General features: G+C 31.6%; 1 protein-coding gene across 1 annotated transcript; it reads right to left on the reverse strand.

The window, feature by feature from the left end:
- Nucleotides 1-2,114: 2,114 nt before the first annotated feature.
- On the reverse strand, nucleotides 2,115-16,401 carry LOC139504748 (uncharacterized). Its single transcript, XM_071294730.1, has one exon. It carries the CDS (start codon nucleotides 10,519-10,521, stop codon nucleotides 2,695-2,697), a length of 7,827 nt encoding a protein of 2,608 aa, XP_071150831.1. The 5' UTR covers nucleotides 10,522-16,401; the 3' UTR covers nucleotides 2,115-2,694.
- Between the last annotated feature and the right edge of the window lie 1,556 nt (nucleotides 16,402-17,957).

Raw genomic sequence — 17,957 nt, forward strand, 5'->3', positions numbered from 1 at the left:
ATTGTCTTATACATTTTTTTTTATAAATGTGCATTGAATTGTTCACTTATAGAACAATATTTACATTCTATAACAACACATTTTCAAAGTCAAAATATGACAGTAAAAACAGTAAAAATGACACAACGATTATATTATGATATAATTATTGTTTCCATAACTTGACCTTCAAAATTTCTTGAAGTTAATTTGTAAGGACTTGTTGAGAAGAATATTCAGCAGTTTTTTCCAACTTAAAGTGTTTAGATTCTATATATAATGTATTTCCTCTTGAGCATTTAACAACTATCTGTCAAAGTAAATATCATTTTTGTTTCATTTCTATTCATGGTATACTGAGTTATACCATAGTATTTCTGTTATAAACTTTATTCATATCAGTTCTGGTGCATATGCTATAATGCAAGATTCAAAAGTTTACTCCATATGTTTATTAATTGTTGTATGATGTTATTGAAACAATCTATATAATTCTTATTTTCTTCAGCAGTTAGTTTACTGAATTCATTTTACATTGGCTTATTATAAAACAGTCCATTAAATGTTCTCAAAATTTCTTCTCTATTAAGCAAACATTCACAAATGTCTGCTTTATTAAGCAAATGTTCACAAATTTCTGCTCTATTAAGCAAATGTTACAAATTTCTACTCTATTAAGCAAATGTTTACAACTTTCTGCTGTATTAAGCAAATGTTCAAAAATTTCTGCTTTATTAAGCAAATGTTCACAAATTTCTGCTCTATTAAGCAAATGTTCACAAATTTCTACTCTATTAATTACAAGCAAATGTTCACAAATTTCTGCTCCATTAAGCAAATGTTCACAAATTTCTGCTCTGTTAAGCAAATGTCACAAATTTCTGCTCTATTAAGCAAATGTTCACAAATTTCTACTCTATTAAGCAAAATGTTCACAAGTTCTTTTGTTTTGGCAAATGTCACAAATTTCTGCTCTATTAAGCAAATGTTCACAAATTTCTGCTCTATTAAGCAAATGTTCACAAATTTCTACTCTATAAAGCAAATGTTCACAAATTTCTGCTCCATTAAGCAAATGTTCACAAATTTCTGCTCTATTAAGCAAATGTTCACAAATTTCTACTCTATAAAGCAAATGTTCACAATTTCTGCTCCATTAAGCATATTGTCACAAATTTCTGCTCTATTAAGCAAATGTTCACAAATTCTTTTCTATTAAGCAAATGTTGACAATTTTTTATCTCTATGAAGCAAATGTTTACATGAATTGTTCATTAGTTTCTGTTTTATAAATGACTTCTACATATTTATTAAATGTATAAGCAAAAATGCAACCACAAAGTTGAGAAAATGACAGATTAATGCAATATTTGAATTTTTTTTCTGAACATTTAACTCTTTGCATAAATTAATGATTTACACATTTTGATAAACCTGTACTTAGAATAGACATAATTGAATTTCATAAGAAATCAAAATAATGGATTTTATGGATTGTTTTTTTTTAATTTGGAGAACTCCAAGTAATTATATATAATAAAATATGTGGTATTTGTACAGAAAACTGATTTATTATGTCTGATATGAACCTGAGAGCATTTCTTCAACAGAAAAGTCAATGAATATTGGATGAGATAAATATACAGATTAATTTGGCATTACAAAAAGTAAACTGTACATAATTAATATCATGATATATGTTTAGTACTGTGGATTCATTAATATTCGTTGGATACCAATTTTCGTGGATTTCATAGGTATAGGAGAACCACGAATTCAAATGTTCAACGAAATACAAATTTTGTAAAGGAATGAGTGTGGACTTTTATCAAAACCACAAAATTAAATATCCACGAATATGTAAGTTTTCCTCAAACCACGAAAATTGATATCCACGAAAATAAATGAATCCACAGTATATCATGTATGTACAGTGAACAAAAGTATTGTAAATTGTATCAAGTTATCTATATAAAAAATTACAATGAATTTATGTACATAACAGCAAGGATTTCAACATTATAAACATTTTGATTATATAATCATAGTTCACGAAACAGCCATTTAATTTAATCATTTTGTAGGAAGAGAAATGAGGCATGGAACTTGTGGTCTTCAAACTCCTTTCTTTACATCTATATTAAGCAATGGCTTTGATTGTATTCAAAAACAAATATTTCAAGAATTATATATATATACATTTATAACAAGTAAATATCAGGAGTGTTCTCATGCGAAGTGCACACAACTCTCCACTGATACAATGAGCATTCAGGTAGTAGAAGTTCTAAAATTTGATGTCTCCAATCATTACTAACTTGAAATGAATGGAATTCTACTTTTCTTCCATAGCAAAATGGTTGACCAATCACCAATGGCCTTTCTGCTTTATGGAAGTCAAAGCAACACAGTTTCAAATTTCAAACCTCTGTTATCGTTTATGCAGTGAACCTATAAAGAAGAAAGCTTTGCAAAGAAGCTTTCTTCTAAATAGGTAAAACTGGATATCAGGAGTCTTGAAGCCAACTCATTTCTATTCCTACTTATAAAAAGGCAAATCTGTTGGAGTGGAAACCCATTTTCTTTTAAAACCACTCCTGCACATTTGAGGTTGCATTTTCAGCAACCGCAAATGTGTCATGTTTTTCAGCGGGTTTGATTTTCATGGTTTCAAACAAAGCTGGTTTTGGCATATAAAATAATTATGGCACTGAATCATTGTGTTTCAATGGCTACATATATAACTTTATGATCTGACCAATAGGAATCAAGAACATCTGTTTCAAAATTTAGCCTACTATCAAAATTTAGGAAAATTAAGTCCAACAATGTACCATAAGATGTAGTAGGTTTAGACACAATTTGTGAACAGCAAAATGAATCTATCATGAACTTTAAAAAAGAAGTGTTCCCAGTGTTTAAATCAATATTAAAGTCTCCCATTATGATAATTTTTGGATGTCTTAAATACACGTCAGGAAGAAGGTTTGCAAGGAAAGTATCTTTTAGTTGTTGCAATTTGCAGTTTGGTGCTTTGTAAACAAAGACAACCTGAAAAAGACCTTTGCTGGGTGATATTATGTCTGCTATAACAAACTCTAAAGATGGAGTAGAGAAAGTTACTGTATTGTGAAGAATACAATCATTTCGATAATATAAAACCAATCCATGAGGTGGTCTTGTATTAAAGTTTGTTTGCTGTTGGTCTAATCGAACTGGTGGTTCAAAACCAGGTACATGAAAATCATCATTTTTATCTGTTGAAATAAGTCTTGATTCAGCAATACCAATAACATCAGCATCCAAGATGTTAGGGTCTGATTTAAGATCATTAAAATGAGCATGCAATGACCTTGCGTTGTGAAAAACTACTTTAAAATAGTTACTTGATAAGTTATATAATGGATTAAAGCACAACTGTAGAGTTGCATCTGTCCTTAGTCTGTCTAATTCTTGTCGAACACAATCTGCTACAGCTATTGCTTCTTTATTAAGATCTAATATCTGTAATCCAGTTAAAGATGTAACTCTGCTTAGTGCAACATAGTGAATATGTGGTATTTTCCCTTTACGTTTTGATTTCAGACTAACAACAACCTCGTGTAATGTATCTCCTTGCGATTTATGAATTGTTTTTCCGGCTGCTGGGCGAAGAGGAAACTGAATTCTTTCAAAAGTCTTATATTTGTAGGTAAATGATCTTTTAATGTCAAACATTGGAGTCCATGTTTTTTCAACATCTTTTCCGTACAAGTGTGAATATTTTTTTCTATTGTTAGCACCTATTCTGGCATCTTCAAACTTAACCCATATGATACTTGGTCTTAAAGATGTAGTTTTGCACTCAATCAATTTAAGTTCACAAGTTGAACCATTTGTAAGACCATCAGTGACTTCAATATTAGCTGTAAGATCATATTTCATCCCAATTGCTAGTACTACTTCTTTTGCAAGATTGGCTGTATCAGACTGTTTTTCTGGTAAAGAGCTAAGTAATTTTGTTTTTACAGATGCTGGTAAATCCCCACAAACTGTGTCAACTGCTTTAACATTAACCTTTTGTGAGCCTAATTTAGATATGTATAGCAAATTAAAATTATCTACTAAAGCATTTTCAACAAACAAATGTGTAGCATTAGTTCTGTATGTTGGATCACTGATTGAAACAGTTCTGGTACTTAAAATTGCAAAATCATTTTCAGTCAGTTGATTTTGTCTCAACCTATTTAGTAGCAGAGCAAATTCTAAATCATCTTTTTGTCTCATTATTTCAGTAAGTTCATGAAAAGAAAATAATAATTTCCAGTAATTAGGGGCTAATGCTGTTAATCCCTTGCTTAGATCATTGAAAATCCAGCTGTCAAATACAGGCTGGAGTTGGAAAAAGTCACCAATAGCTATGATACTGACGCCACCAAATGAACAGTTGCTTCCCTTGATTTTTTTCAGCCTTCTTTCCAGTAAAGAGAACATTTTGTTTCCAACCATTGAAATTTCATCAATCAAAATCAGAGACAAATTTCTGTATTTCATTCTGAGTGTATTGAGAACATCACATGACAGTGACTGGTCAAGTCCTTTATTTGGTTGTATCTGGAAAGCATTGTGAATGGTCAGACCATTTATATTGTAAGCTGCCTTTCCAGTAGGAGCACAAAGAAGAATTCTTATATCGTCAGGGTCCTCACCTTCAATAGAACATAAGTGTCTGTGTAAAGCTTGAAATATTGCTCTGACAACTACAGATTTTCCGCATCCTGCTCCACCTGTCAAAAATGTATAAAATGGTTCATGTTTTGTTTTAACCCATGTGACAACATGTTGGAAAAACTCCCACTGCTTTTTATTCAAGGATCTTATCAATCCAAAATAATCAGTCTCACTTATTCTGTTGGCATGATTTGTCAATTCTACTGTTCTTGCTTCTATTCCAACTTCACGTGACATATCATACAGTCTATGTTCTGTTGGTCTATCTGGATTGAAATGAACATACTGTTCAGATTCTGTTGGGCCTATTTCAGCATCTTCCATTTCTACTTGTTGTGTGGCAGGTGCTACTTGATCATTCTCATTACATTCATTTTCTGCCTCTTCTATAGCTTTCTCTAGATCTATTACTTTACCCTCATATTGCTTGGCTTTTTTTTCTAATAGTCTTGCAACAGTCAAGTACTTTTTTTCAAATGTTTCATGTCCACATTGCAAATCTGAAAGTTCATTTCTCCATGGATAAAATAACATTAAGCGTTCTCTGTAGAAGTTTTCAGAGTCAGTCTTGTAATTGTATTTAACATATCTTATAACCTTAGGTGTTTTTCTTTGATATATTCTAATACCATTTTTCAGAGTTATGTCGATTTTGTTATCTGTTTCTTCTAAAACATCTGCATTTACCTCTTCATTTTCACTTTCAGATTCATGATCTTGCTGTTCTGTTTCATGATCATCTGAGGACTGTGAAGTTTTAGGATACTGAAATTCAAGTTCAGATACATAGTCGGCTAGACACCAATTCTCCAGTTGTTTTGGTCTACGCGAGTATCTTTTAATATCATTGTCTGATTCTATTTCAGTAGAGTCTGGGCCTAGTTTTTCTAGGGCTGATGATTGCTTTAGGAGGAAAGTTCTTTTGTGACATGGAGATGTGTTAATGAATACAACTTGTCTTGTAGCTTTTGTTAAAGGCATCTGTAGTGTTAAGTAGGTTGCTTCTTGTGCGCTTGTTTCAACAGAATTTGAAAAGTAATTCCCAATGTGTCTTACTTGATGCTTTAAGTCTAAATTTCCCTGTCGTGCTTCTTTTGCTGCTTGGTCTAGTAATGCACTCATACCTTTTTGTGATTTACTTATGTATGAAACAATATACACTGCACATGCAAATGCATCTAAAACAAACTGTAAATCATGATTTGCTTGCCAGGCTACCAAAACAGTTTTCATGTAACCATTAACACGGACTTCAGATGGTTTTCGTTTGAGAAAAACTTTTGGACCACTCAAGTTGCTTCTAATGGCCTTTATGTAATTTTCATCATTCATTTGTAACACATCATCTAAAAACATGTCATATGTCATCTGGTCTATATCTTCAGAATTGTGAAGTGAATTAATTTCGTTTTGTATTTCTTTATATATAGCCTTGTGTTTTTCTATGTCATCATTATCTCCCAAAGGTTCTAAAATAACTGTTGCTTTCATAGGTGGAAGGGGAAAACCAAAACGACAAATTGGGTGACCTTTTTTTCTGCACGTTTTTGAATGTTTATGAATTTGCAAATTGACTAAACTGTCATTTTCTAAAAGTGAACAGGAGACATATTTATCGATAAATGCTACAACATCTTCATTTGAATCACTTTCATATACTGGTGCGTTTTCAATCCAAATTAAGATATGAATATGTGGTGAACCTCTCTGTTGAAATTCAACCCTATAAAAAAAATCTGTCAATTTTCCAATAGGATCATGATCACTTTTCAACACCAAGTTGATAAACTGTTGGACACGATAATCAAAATATCTAGAGCATGTCACAGGGTCTTTCTGAACAAGTTTAGATTTCTGATGCCAATCCATTTCTTCCAATTCTTTGTCAGTATACTCTTTTCCATCATTTAATTTGCCTAGAATTCGTAACAAATCTTTCCAGTTAGTGTCTGCAGATGAAAGAGAGCCAAACCACGTTGGAAGACCCAACTGTCTAATCATTGCAAACAAATCTTTTTTCCTCTTTTCAAGGTATACTGGAGAATTTCTTAAACTTCTAAAGATATAATAACCTTCATCCAATCTTACAAGATCATTCACAGTGTTGGGGTTCAGTACATCTTTTGCTGTCCATTGTTTTCCTTCTGATTGACACCTTCTTAGAGCAAGATTGACCTTATCACTTATGTTTTTTAACTGAATTTTCTTTAACTTAAAAAAAATGTTTGGTACAGACTGTGCTACTCTCCTATCCATGGACCTTAGTTCCCATTTAACAATGTCAGTATAGTGAACAGAAACAGACCTGTCTTTGTTATCTGGTCTCCTTTGACCACAAAATATAGTTGGAAAAGATAAGTACTCTGCATCAGGATCACTGTAGAGACTAATTGGTCGTTGACCTTCACCAGGAGCAAAAGTTAAACCTGCATCACATAGTGGATTGTCGTCTGGAATGTGATCTAACAGTGTATCTGTGTTTCCAACATGCGTTTCACTTCCATCTACTTCACTGAAATGATCGGAGTCATCGTCTGAATCATTCTGATCTTGGTTATCCTCTTGTTCTGTACTATTGTTTTCATTTTGTGTTTCTTCTTCATTTATTTTTGCTATTTCGGTAATCCAATCATCATTTATTTCAATCCCAGAAGACTTGTACAAGTCACTTGTTCTCATTAAATAATGTAATGCACAAATGACAGCAAATGGTCTGACATTTTCACTAAAATCACATTTTTTGAATTCAAGCTTTTTCTTCAATTTAACTGATATTGTACCTGATTTCTCTATTGTATGTGGAAGTGAATTTATTGTAGGTTGAACTTCAACAGGCACATTTACAACATTGCCTTTAACTGATAACTGTCCACCTCTAGGCAATTGTCGAATCTGCATAAAAGGAATTCTTAATGATAACAGTCTCTCTTCTAAAGGATACAAATTTAGTTCTTTTGGTCTTTGGGGAAATCCCATTTTATTGGCTATTGAAAATCGAGGAATTCTTTGTTTTTTAATTGCATTGAGACAAGTATGACATATCCATTCTATGTCTAGTACAGATTTAAAATTAGTAAAGCAATGAGACATGTTAGCAGGAGTGGTCATTTTGACAGTTTTAGAATTAACTACAGAATCACAAAACCAAGTTTGTTCACATGAAGTACATATATATGTAGGACCATGATTAATTTTTGTTTTAAAATTTCTGATGCAAGCATCAAGGGTTATACCTTGAACTCTTTTTTTTTTTAGTTTTTTTTCATGATCTGTGAAATCAACGTTTTTTCTTTTAGTACTTTTAACTGTTTTATCATAACATCTGTCTATATCTAGTTTGTTCTGTCTAGAACCCTGTTTCTTCAAACGCTCATTTTCTAAATTTTCTGGATGTGACCTATATTCTTGTTTTCTGTGGTAGTCCCGTTCGGACTCATGTTTTCTATAGTCTTCATCTTGTCTGGCAATATTTTTCTTTTCTTTTTCATTTCTTTTGAAAACATCATTCTTTCTAGCTTCTCTTTTAGCAGCAAGTTCTCTTTTATTGAAATCTTCATTCTTTCTAGCCTCTCTTTTAGCAACAAGTTCTCTTTGTCTTTCTATCTGTCTAAAATCAGAATTATCTCTCTGAGACTTCTTACTTTCTGCTTCAGCCCTTCTATAATGTTCATCCTTTCTAACTTCTCTTTTAGCAACAAGTTCTCTTTGTCTTTCTATCTGTCTAAAATCAGAATTATCTCTCTGAGACTTCTTACTTTCTGCTTCAGCCCTTCTATAATGTTCATCCTTTCTAACTTCTCTTTTAGCAGCAAGTTCTCTTTGTCTCTCTATCTGTCTTAAATCAGAATTATCTCTCTGAGACTTCTTACTTTCTGCTTCAGCCCTTCTATAATGTTCATCCTTTCTAACTTCTCTTTTAGCAACAAGTTCTCTTTGTCTTTCTATCTGTCTTAAATCAGAATTATCTCTCTGAGACTTCTTACTTTCTGCTTCAGCCCTTCTATAATGTTCATCCTTTCTAACTTTTCTTTTAGCAACAAGTTCTCTTTGTCTTTCTATCTGTCTTAAATCAGAATTATCTCTCTGAGACTTTTTTCTATCTGCTTCAGTCTTTCTATAATGTGTATCCTTTCTTGAATATCTTTTCGCATTTAATTCTTTTTCCTTGAATTTTTTATTTTTTCTTTTATTTTGCATGGCATTTAATTCTTTCTCCTTGAATTTTTTATTTTTTCTTCTATTTTGCATGTAATTTTTCATATATACAAATTTGGGTACCTTCATATACTGGTAAGAATTTTTTGTTTGTTTTGTATTCCTTAGTTTCTGATCATCGAAATAATTCTTAATCTGCTTGGTCACATCTTTTTCAGTATCTGTACTACTGATACTTACAGGTAAAATTTCATATTGAGAGTCTAAATCAATTTGTAAACTTGTGTAAAAAGCATACAAATAACTGAGGAGGTCATGTAAGTCAGCAAATCCAATCAAAATACTTTTGCCAGAGGAATCTAATGGATTATTCAGTGTACATTCTGAATGAGAATGAGTGTCAAAAAAATAGTATATATGATTATAATAATAAACTGCAGAACATATGGCTCCAATCATTATAAGAAATTTGTTTGACTGCTTCATACAATTTTGAATTGCTTCTTGTAATGAGAGAAATCCAGTCAACTCTTGGTACTGTAAAGCTATACCGAACAGAATATTTTGTTTGTTAACTATAAAAATCCCTTCAGGAATTTCAATTTTGACAGGAATTTCATCAAAATTCAAAAGCATATTTTTAAATAATCCCTGTGTTGTTAATTCTTGAACATGCTTCCTGTAAATTTCATCTCCTTTATTTAAAATGTAATCCAGGTTTAGTGTGTTTGAATCAAAATTTAAAGAAGAAAGTGACAAGAAAACTAAACAATTACATGTACATTGGTTTCCCCTGCTTTGAGCAGCAAATTTTGTGGCATACTGGTCAAAAGTTCCAAATTTAAGAAAGTTTGCATTAAAAGAATTGACATTTTTTGATAGCTCTTCTTCTGAATTATTTTTATATTGTTCATTTTGGTTTTGCAACAGATCAGTTTGGATATTACTATGAGAATCTGTTTTTGCATAATGATTGTTTGATTCATGTGACAGAAAATCTGTTTGCATTTGACAAGTTTCTTTTGCACAGTTATTGTTACTGTTTTGATTCAATTCTTTTGCACAGTTATTGTTACTGTTTTGATTCAATTCTTTTGCACAGTTATTGTTACTGTTTTGATTCAACTCAGATACTTCAAGTTTATCTAATTCAGATATTTCAAGTTCATTCAATTCAGATATTTCAAGTATATTCAGTTCAGATATTTCAAGTTTATTCAATTCAGATTTTTCAAGTAGTTTCAAGTTACTGTTGTTTATATTTGTGTGGAGGTCAGTATCCCCCATGTTATTTGAGTTACTGTTGTTTATATTTGTGTGGAGGTCAGTATCCCCCATGTTATTTGAGATACTGTTATTGAGGGTGTCAGTATCACCCATGTCAAGGTCAATTCTAGTACTGTTTATGGGGCCAGTATCCCCAGTTAAGTCCGTCAGTGTCTTTTTCATTGGGTTTTTCACACCACGTTTCGCCTCTGCTGCCCTCCAATTTTTTCTTCTTGGCATCTTAAAAAATCTGTAAATACATATATATGCAAATAATGTACAATACCGAGGAAAAAATGTTACAAATGCATAATGCGATAAAAGAAAGGCTAGATGAACAATTGCATAATGAGAGCTAATATGATTAGTAACTTTAAATATATCATGAATATAATATGTGTTTTCTGCCATAGAGCTGTCACTTGTTAAGACATACTTATAGATATACCTATAGATGTATCTAGAATACTGATGCTTCGTTCGCACATACTTTCAACTCCAATCGAATTCACTAATTGCATTCACAGTCACTCTTCTTTTTAATTCGAATTAAAAGATAACGTCCTTAGACAGTACGGTAAATCAAATTTTACGCACATTGCAATTTGAATGAGAAATGACATTCGGACACAACATGTTCCTTAACTGTTGGGACCAAAAATCCAAAATTCAATCCCAACCTTCCTTTTATGGTCATAAACCTTGTGTTTAAATTTTCATAGATTTCTATTAACTTATACTAAAGTTATGGTGCAAAAACCCAAGAATAATGCTTATTTGGGACCTTTTTTGGCCCCTAATTCTAAAACTGTTGGGGCATCAACTCCCAAAATCAATCCCAATCTTCCTTTTGTGGTCATAAACCTTCTGTTTAAATTTCATTGATTTCTAATTACTTATACTAAAGTTATTGTGCGAAAAAACTAAGAATAATGCTTATTTGGGCCCTTTTTTACCCCTAATTCCTAAACTGTTGGGACCTCAACTCCCAAAATCAATCCCAATCTTCCTTTTGTGGTCATAAATCTGGTGTCAAAATTTCATAGATTTATATTTCAATTTTTGCGGTCGTATAAAATTCAGCCCAATATCTGAAGGTGATAGAAAAAAGTCTGTACGACTGATTTTCAACAATTTTCAAAGTCTTAAACCCTTAATTTAGACAAAAATCAGCAGCGCGGAACTTAAACTTAAGCTGTAGCTGATTATACCAAAAATCAGCCTAATATCTACAGACGTTTAGAAAAAAAGTCTGTATAACTGTGTCTTTCAAAAATTTATCGAAGTCAAAAGCCTGTAATTTTGACAAACATAACCGGAGTGAAACAAAAGCTAAAATTTGATCTGTAACTCATCATGATTAACTCACATAACAAAAATCAGCCCAATATCATAAGGCATTTAGAAAATAAAGTCTGTATAACTAATTTTAAACAATTTATCATAAAGTCCAAAGGCCTTAATTTCTGCAACAAAATAGCGAAGTAGAACATACCGTAATTTGATCTGTAACTCAAATACCAAATATCAGCCAATATTCTGAAGGTGTTACGATAAAAAGTATGTATGAAAGGTATGTTGCAAAATGATGGAATGACAGAAAAGGATAAAAAAAACTTTGTTGCTGGGCCATAAAAATTGCTACTTCATATAAAATCACTGGACCATGAGCATGACCAAAGGGACAGCGCCTCATATCATAGTCATGCAACTGATATGACATGATAGCAATCCATTTTGTACATATTTTCATTGATCTATCACTAATAGATCCCATTTTACATAGTCAGATATTATTAGAAATCATAACCAGATGCTCCGCAGGGCGTAGCTTTATACGACCGCAGAGGTTGAACCCTGAACGGTTAGGGCAAGTATGGACACAACATTCAAGCTGGATTCAGCTCTAAATTTGGATTGTGATTAAATAGTTGACACAGCATAGGTTTCTGACACAGAATGAATGTGTTCTAATGAACTTAAAATTTTTGTTTCTCTTAGAGCAATTCACTATGCTGTTGAATATTAATCCTCTCAAAAAAATGTTTGAAGAAATTTTCTTTTTTATTTATGAAATTTCAAATGAGAAAAATTGAACCCAATTTTTTTAATCACATCCCCCTTTCCCTTATTCCAAAACTAATCTCAATTAAAATTTCTAATGGAGTTTGCAACAATAACTACTCATTTAAATACATCATAAAATATTAAGATGTAAAAAAACTGCTTGTTATCACTGAATGGTAAAGATTATTTTAATTTATCAGTTGGTAGTAAAAAGTGAATATACATTGTATATTGTATATAACAAAGATTTAAGTTGATTCTGGACAAAGAAAGATAACTCCAATTAAAAAAAAATCTTGCTATTGCACAATATTTTGCAATCAGATATTTCTTGCTTACTATTCTGGACAAAGAAAGATAACTCTAATTAAATTTCTTTTTGATATTTCACAATATTGTGCAATTAGATATTTCTTGCCATTGCGCAATACTGTGCAATTGAAAAGACTTGCTATTGCACAATACTTAATATAATAATTTTAGATCCTGATTTGGACCAACTTGAAAACTGGGCCCATAATAAAAAATCTAAGTACATTTTTGAATTCAGCATATCAAAAAACTTCAAGATTTCAATTTTTGTTAAAATCAGACTAAGTTTAATTTTGGACCCTTTGGACTTTAGTGTAGACCAATTTGAAAACAGGACCAAAAATGAAGAATCTACATACACAGTTAGATTTGGTATATCAAAGAACCCCATTTATTCAATTTTTGATGAAATCAAACAAAGTTTAATTTTGGACCCCGATTTGGACCAACTTGAAAACTGGGCCAATAATCAAGAATCTAAGTACATTTTTAGATTCAGCATATCAAAGAACCTAACTGATTCATTTTTTGTCAAAATCAAACTAAGTTTAATTTTGGACCCTTTGGACCTTAATGTAGACCAATTTGAAAACGGGACCAAAAGTTAAGAATCTACATACACAGTCATGACAGTTAGATTCAGCATATCAAAGAACCCCAATTATTCAATTTTGATGAAATCAAACAAAAGTTTAATTTTGGACCCTTTGGGCCCCTTATTATGTTGGGACCAAAACTCCCAAAATCAAACCCAACCTTTCTTTTATGGTCATAAACCTTGTGTTTAAATTTCATAGATTTCTATTTACTTATACTAACGTTATGGTGCGAAAACCAAGAAAAATGCTTGTTTGGGTCCCTTTTTGACCCCTAATTCCTAAACTGTTGGGACCTAAACTCCCAAAATCAATACCAACCTACCTTTTGTAGTCATTAACATTGTGTTTAAATTTCATTGATTTCTATTTACTTAAACTAATGTTATTGTGCGAAAACCAAGAATAATGCTTATTTGGGCCCTTTTTGGCCCCTAATTCCTAAACTGTTGAGACCAAAACTCCCAAAATCAATCCCAACCGTTCTTTTGTGGTCATAAACCTTGTGTCAAAATTTCATAGATTTCTATTAACTTAAACTAAAGTTATAGTGCGAAAACCAAGAAAATGCTTATTTGGGCCCTTTTTGGCCCCTAATTCCCAAAATGTTGGGACCAAAATTCCCAAAATCAATACCAACCTTCCTTTTGTGGTCATAAACCTTGTGTTAAAATTTCATAGATTTCCATTCACTTTTACTAAAGTTAGAGTGCGAAAACTAAAAGTATTCGGACGCCGGACGACGACGACGACGCCGACGCCAACGTGATAGCAATATACGACGAAAATTTTTTCAAAATTTGCGGTCGTATAAAAATAATAGTGAGAACGTCTTTCAATTTTTAGTTTGTAGAACTACAAATCAACTATATCAGTTCACAAGTTACAACAGAGCACAAATGCTTCAAATATTTTATTAATTTAAATGCAATTATAATGATTATTCATCAAACATTTAAATATATTCTAATCCATTAAAAACTTGTTTTAACTTCATCCTTCTCTTTTACAAGAATGTTTTCTCCACAACAACATTGACATTGTTGGGAACATGCAAAAACAATGCTAAATTTACAAGTGTGCAAATTAGATACATTTAATTGTATGCTACCTTATTTTCAACTGCACAACACAGTGAAATAAATATAAACAGCAAAATAATAATTAAGCTATTTCAATCAGGTTAATATTATTTGCTGTCCTTTATCTGTAATGTATTCTTCCCTTTCATGACTTTCATGTGGTCATTTTTATTTTACACTTTAATTTTACATTCTAAATTTAGAATGCTAACTAATCAGATTCTTCATTTAATTATATTAATCCTATGTATCTATATATGATATTATATCAAAAATACTAAGCACTTTGTGGGTCCCCATTATATTTTTAAACTTATGCAAACTCACCTACAGACTGCAAAAACAGGGAAAAGGAATATTCTAACTTTTCATTGAAGAGTTTCTGTTTGCTTTATCTTATTACCACAAAGAAACTTTTAAACAACAAAGTACAATTAACTAAAACTCATTACACTGAAAATATATAGTCTTCATTTTTGTAAAGTAAATGGTATGGTTCAAATATTTCTTAAATAATAATTCAATACCAATACTTTATATTAGATTTATCCCAGAAAAGTGAGAACAAGGGACACTATTACTGTACATTGAAAAAATATTTTCCTAAACATCTAAGAAACTATAAAATCATTATCAAGGATTTGTATAGTTAAACTAACTGTACAAATCCTTGATAAAATGAAGAACTTTATTTTTTTAATGACCAAAAACATCTTTTAATAGATAATTGATATTTTGAACAATATTTATTAAGTTTTAGATCTCGTGTTGTTGATTAATTTCGGCAGCAGCAATCCAACAACAATTGTTGTCCAATTCATCTGAAAGTTTTAGGGCAGATAAATCTTGACCTGATAAACAATATTAACCCATATCAGATTTGCTCTAAATGCTTTGGTTTCAGAGTTATAAGCCAAAATCTTCATTTTACCCCTATGTTCTTTTGTTAGCAATGGCGTATATCTTGGTTGGTTGGCTGGGTCATCGGACACATTTTTTAAACTAAATACCCTTATGATGATAGTGAACAATTTGGTTAAATTTGTCATACTAGTTTCAGAGGAGATTTTTGTAAACTATAAAAAAAAAGTTAAGAAAAATTGTTAAAAATTGACTCTAAAGTGCAATAACTCCTCAAGGGGTCAACTGACAGTTTTGGTCATGTTGACTTATTTGTAGATCTTACTTTGCTAAACATTATTGCTGTTTTCAGTTTATCTCTATCTATAATAATATTCAAGATAATAACCAAAAAACGGCAAAATTTCCTTTAAATTGCTAATTCAGGGGCAGCAACCCAACAACCAGTTGTTTTATTCGTCTGAAAATTTCAGGGCAGCTAGATTTTCACTTGATTAACACTATTACCCCATGTCAGATTTACTCTAAATGCCTTGGTTTCAGAGTTATAAGTCAAAATCTTCAATTCACCCCTATGTTCTATTTTTAGCTCTGGCGTCCATCTTAGTTCGATGGCAGGGTCACCGGACACATTTTTTAAACTAGATACCCCAAAGATGATTGTGACCAAGTTTGGATTAATTTGGCCGAAAAGTTTCAGAGGAGAAGATTTTTGTAAAAGATTACTAAGATTTTCGAAAAATGGTTAAAAATGGACGAAAAAGGGCAATAACTCCTACAGGGGTCAACTGACCATTTCGGTCATGGTAACTTTTTTGCAAATCTTACTTTGTTGAACATTATTGCTGTTCACAGTTTATTTCTATCTATAATAATATTCAAGATAATAACCAAAAACAGTAAAATTTCCTTAAAATTACCAATTTAGGGGCAGCAACCCAACAATGGGTTGTCTGATTCATCTGAAAATTTCAGGGCAGATAGATCTTGACCTGATTAACAATTTTACCCCATGTCAGATTTGCTCTAAATGCTTTGGTTTTTGAGTTATAAGCCAAAAACTGCATTTTACCCCTATGTTCTATTTTTAGCCATGGCGGCCATCTTGGTTAGTTGGCCGGGTCACCGGACACATTTTTTAAACTAGATACCCCAATAATGATAGTGGCCAAGTTTGGTTTAATTTGGCCCAGTAGTTTCAGAGGAGAAGATTTTTGTAAAAGTTAACAACGACGACGGACGACGGACGACAGACGACGGACGACGGACGACGACGGACGCCGGACGCAAAGTGATGGGAAAAGCTCACTTGGCCCTTCGGGCCAGGTGAGCTAAAAATGACGAAAAGTTGTTAAAAATTAACTATAAAGGGCAATAACTCCTTAAGGGGTTAACTGACAATTTTGGTCATGTTGACTTATTTGTAGGTCTTACTTTGCTGAACATTATTGCTGTTTACAGTTTATCTCTATCTATAATAGTCTTCAAGATAATAACCAACCAGGTGCTCCGCAGGGCGCAGCTTTATACGACCGCAGAGGTCGAACCCTAAACAGTTGGGGCAAGTATGGACAAAACATTCAAGCGTGATACAGCTCTGAATTTGGATTATGATCAAATTATTGACATTATATGTTTTTTTTTTACACAAAACAAATGTCAAGATTTTACACATCAATTAAAGATTTCTTCTTCAAACTTTTTAAATCTAAAATTAAATAGTTGACACAGCATAGGTTTCTGACACAGAATGAATGTGGTCTAATGAACTAAAATATTTTTTTTGCCTTTGAGCAATTCACTATGCTGTTGAATATTAATCCTCTCAAAAAAATGTTTGAAGAAATTTTCTTTTTATTTATGAAATCTGAAATGAGAAAAATTTAAACCCCCCCCCCCCTTTTTTTCACATCCCCGTTTCCCTTTTTCCAAAACTGATATCAACTCAAATTTCTAATGGAGTTTGCAACAATAACTACTCTTTTAAATACATCATAAAATATTAAAATGTAAAATAAAGTGCTTGTTATCACTGAATGGTAAAGATTGGTTGGTAGTAAAAGTGAATATACATTGTTTATTGTATAAAACAATAAAAAAAACTTCATCAGCAACATTTTATATTGGCAAATTTCCAAAGAAGTTATTTACATAAAGTTATTGGCAAATAAAAATAGAAAATGACATCATAGTCATGTCTGGCAAATGTCCAACATACATTATCTAAAAACATTTTAGATAAGATAAGGAAAAAAAGCTTCATCAGCAACATTTTATATTGGCAAATTTCCAATGAAGTTATTTACATAAAGTTATTGGCAAATAAAAATAGAAAATGACATCATAGTCATGTCTGGCAAATTTCCAACATATATTATCAACTTCTATTCTATACAAAGAAAGATAACTCCAATTGAAAATTAATTGCTATTGCACAATATTGTGCAATTAGATATTTCTTGCTATTGTGCAATACTGTGCAATTGAAAATTTCTTGCTATTGCACAATACTTGATATGGAATCCTGATTTGGACCAACTTGAAAACTGGGCCCATAATCAAAAATCAAAGTACATATTTAGATAAAGCATATCAGATAAGCCCAAGAATTTAATTTTTGTTAAAATCAAACTTAGTTTAATTTTGGACCCTTTGGACCTTAATGTAGACCAATTTGAAAACTGGACCAAAAATTAAGAATCTACATACACAGTTAGATTTGGCATATCAAAGAACCCATTTATTCAATTTTTGATGAACAAAGTTTAATTTTGGACCCCATTTGGACCAACTTGAAAACTAGGCCAATAATTAAAAATCTAAGTACATTTCTAAATTCAGCATATCAAACAACCCCCAGGATTCAATTTTTGTTAAAATCAACCTAAGTTTAATTTTGGACCCTTTGGACCTTAATGTAGACCAATTT

This window comes from Mytilus edulis, unplaced genomic scaffold (assembly GCF_963676685.1).
Source record: "Mytilus edulis unplaced genomic scaffold, xbMytEdul2.2 SCAFFOLD_370, whole genome shotgun sequence".
Classification (NCBI taxonomy): Eukaryota; Metazoa; Mollusca; class Bivalvia; order Mytilida; family Mytilidae; genus Mytilus; species Mytilus edulis.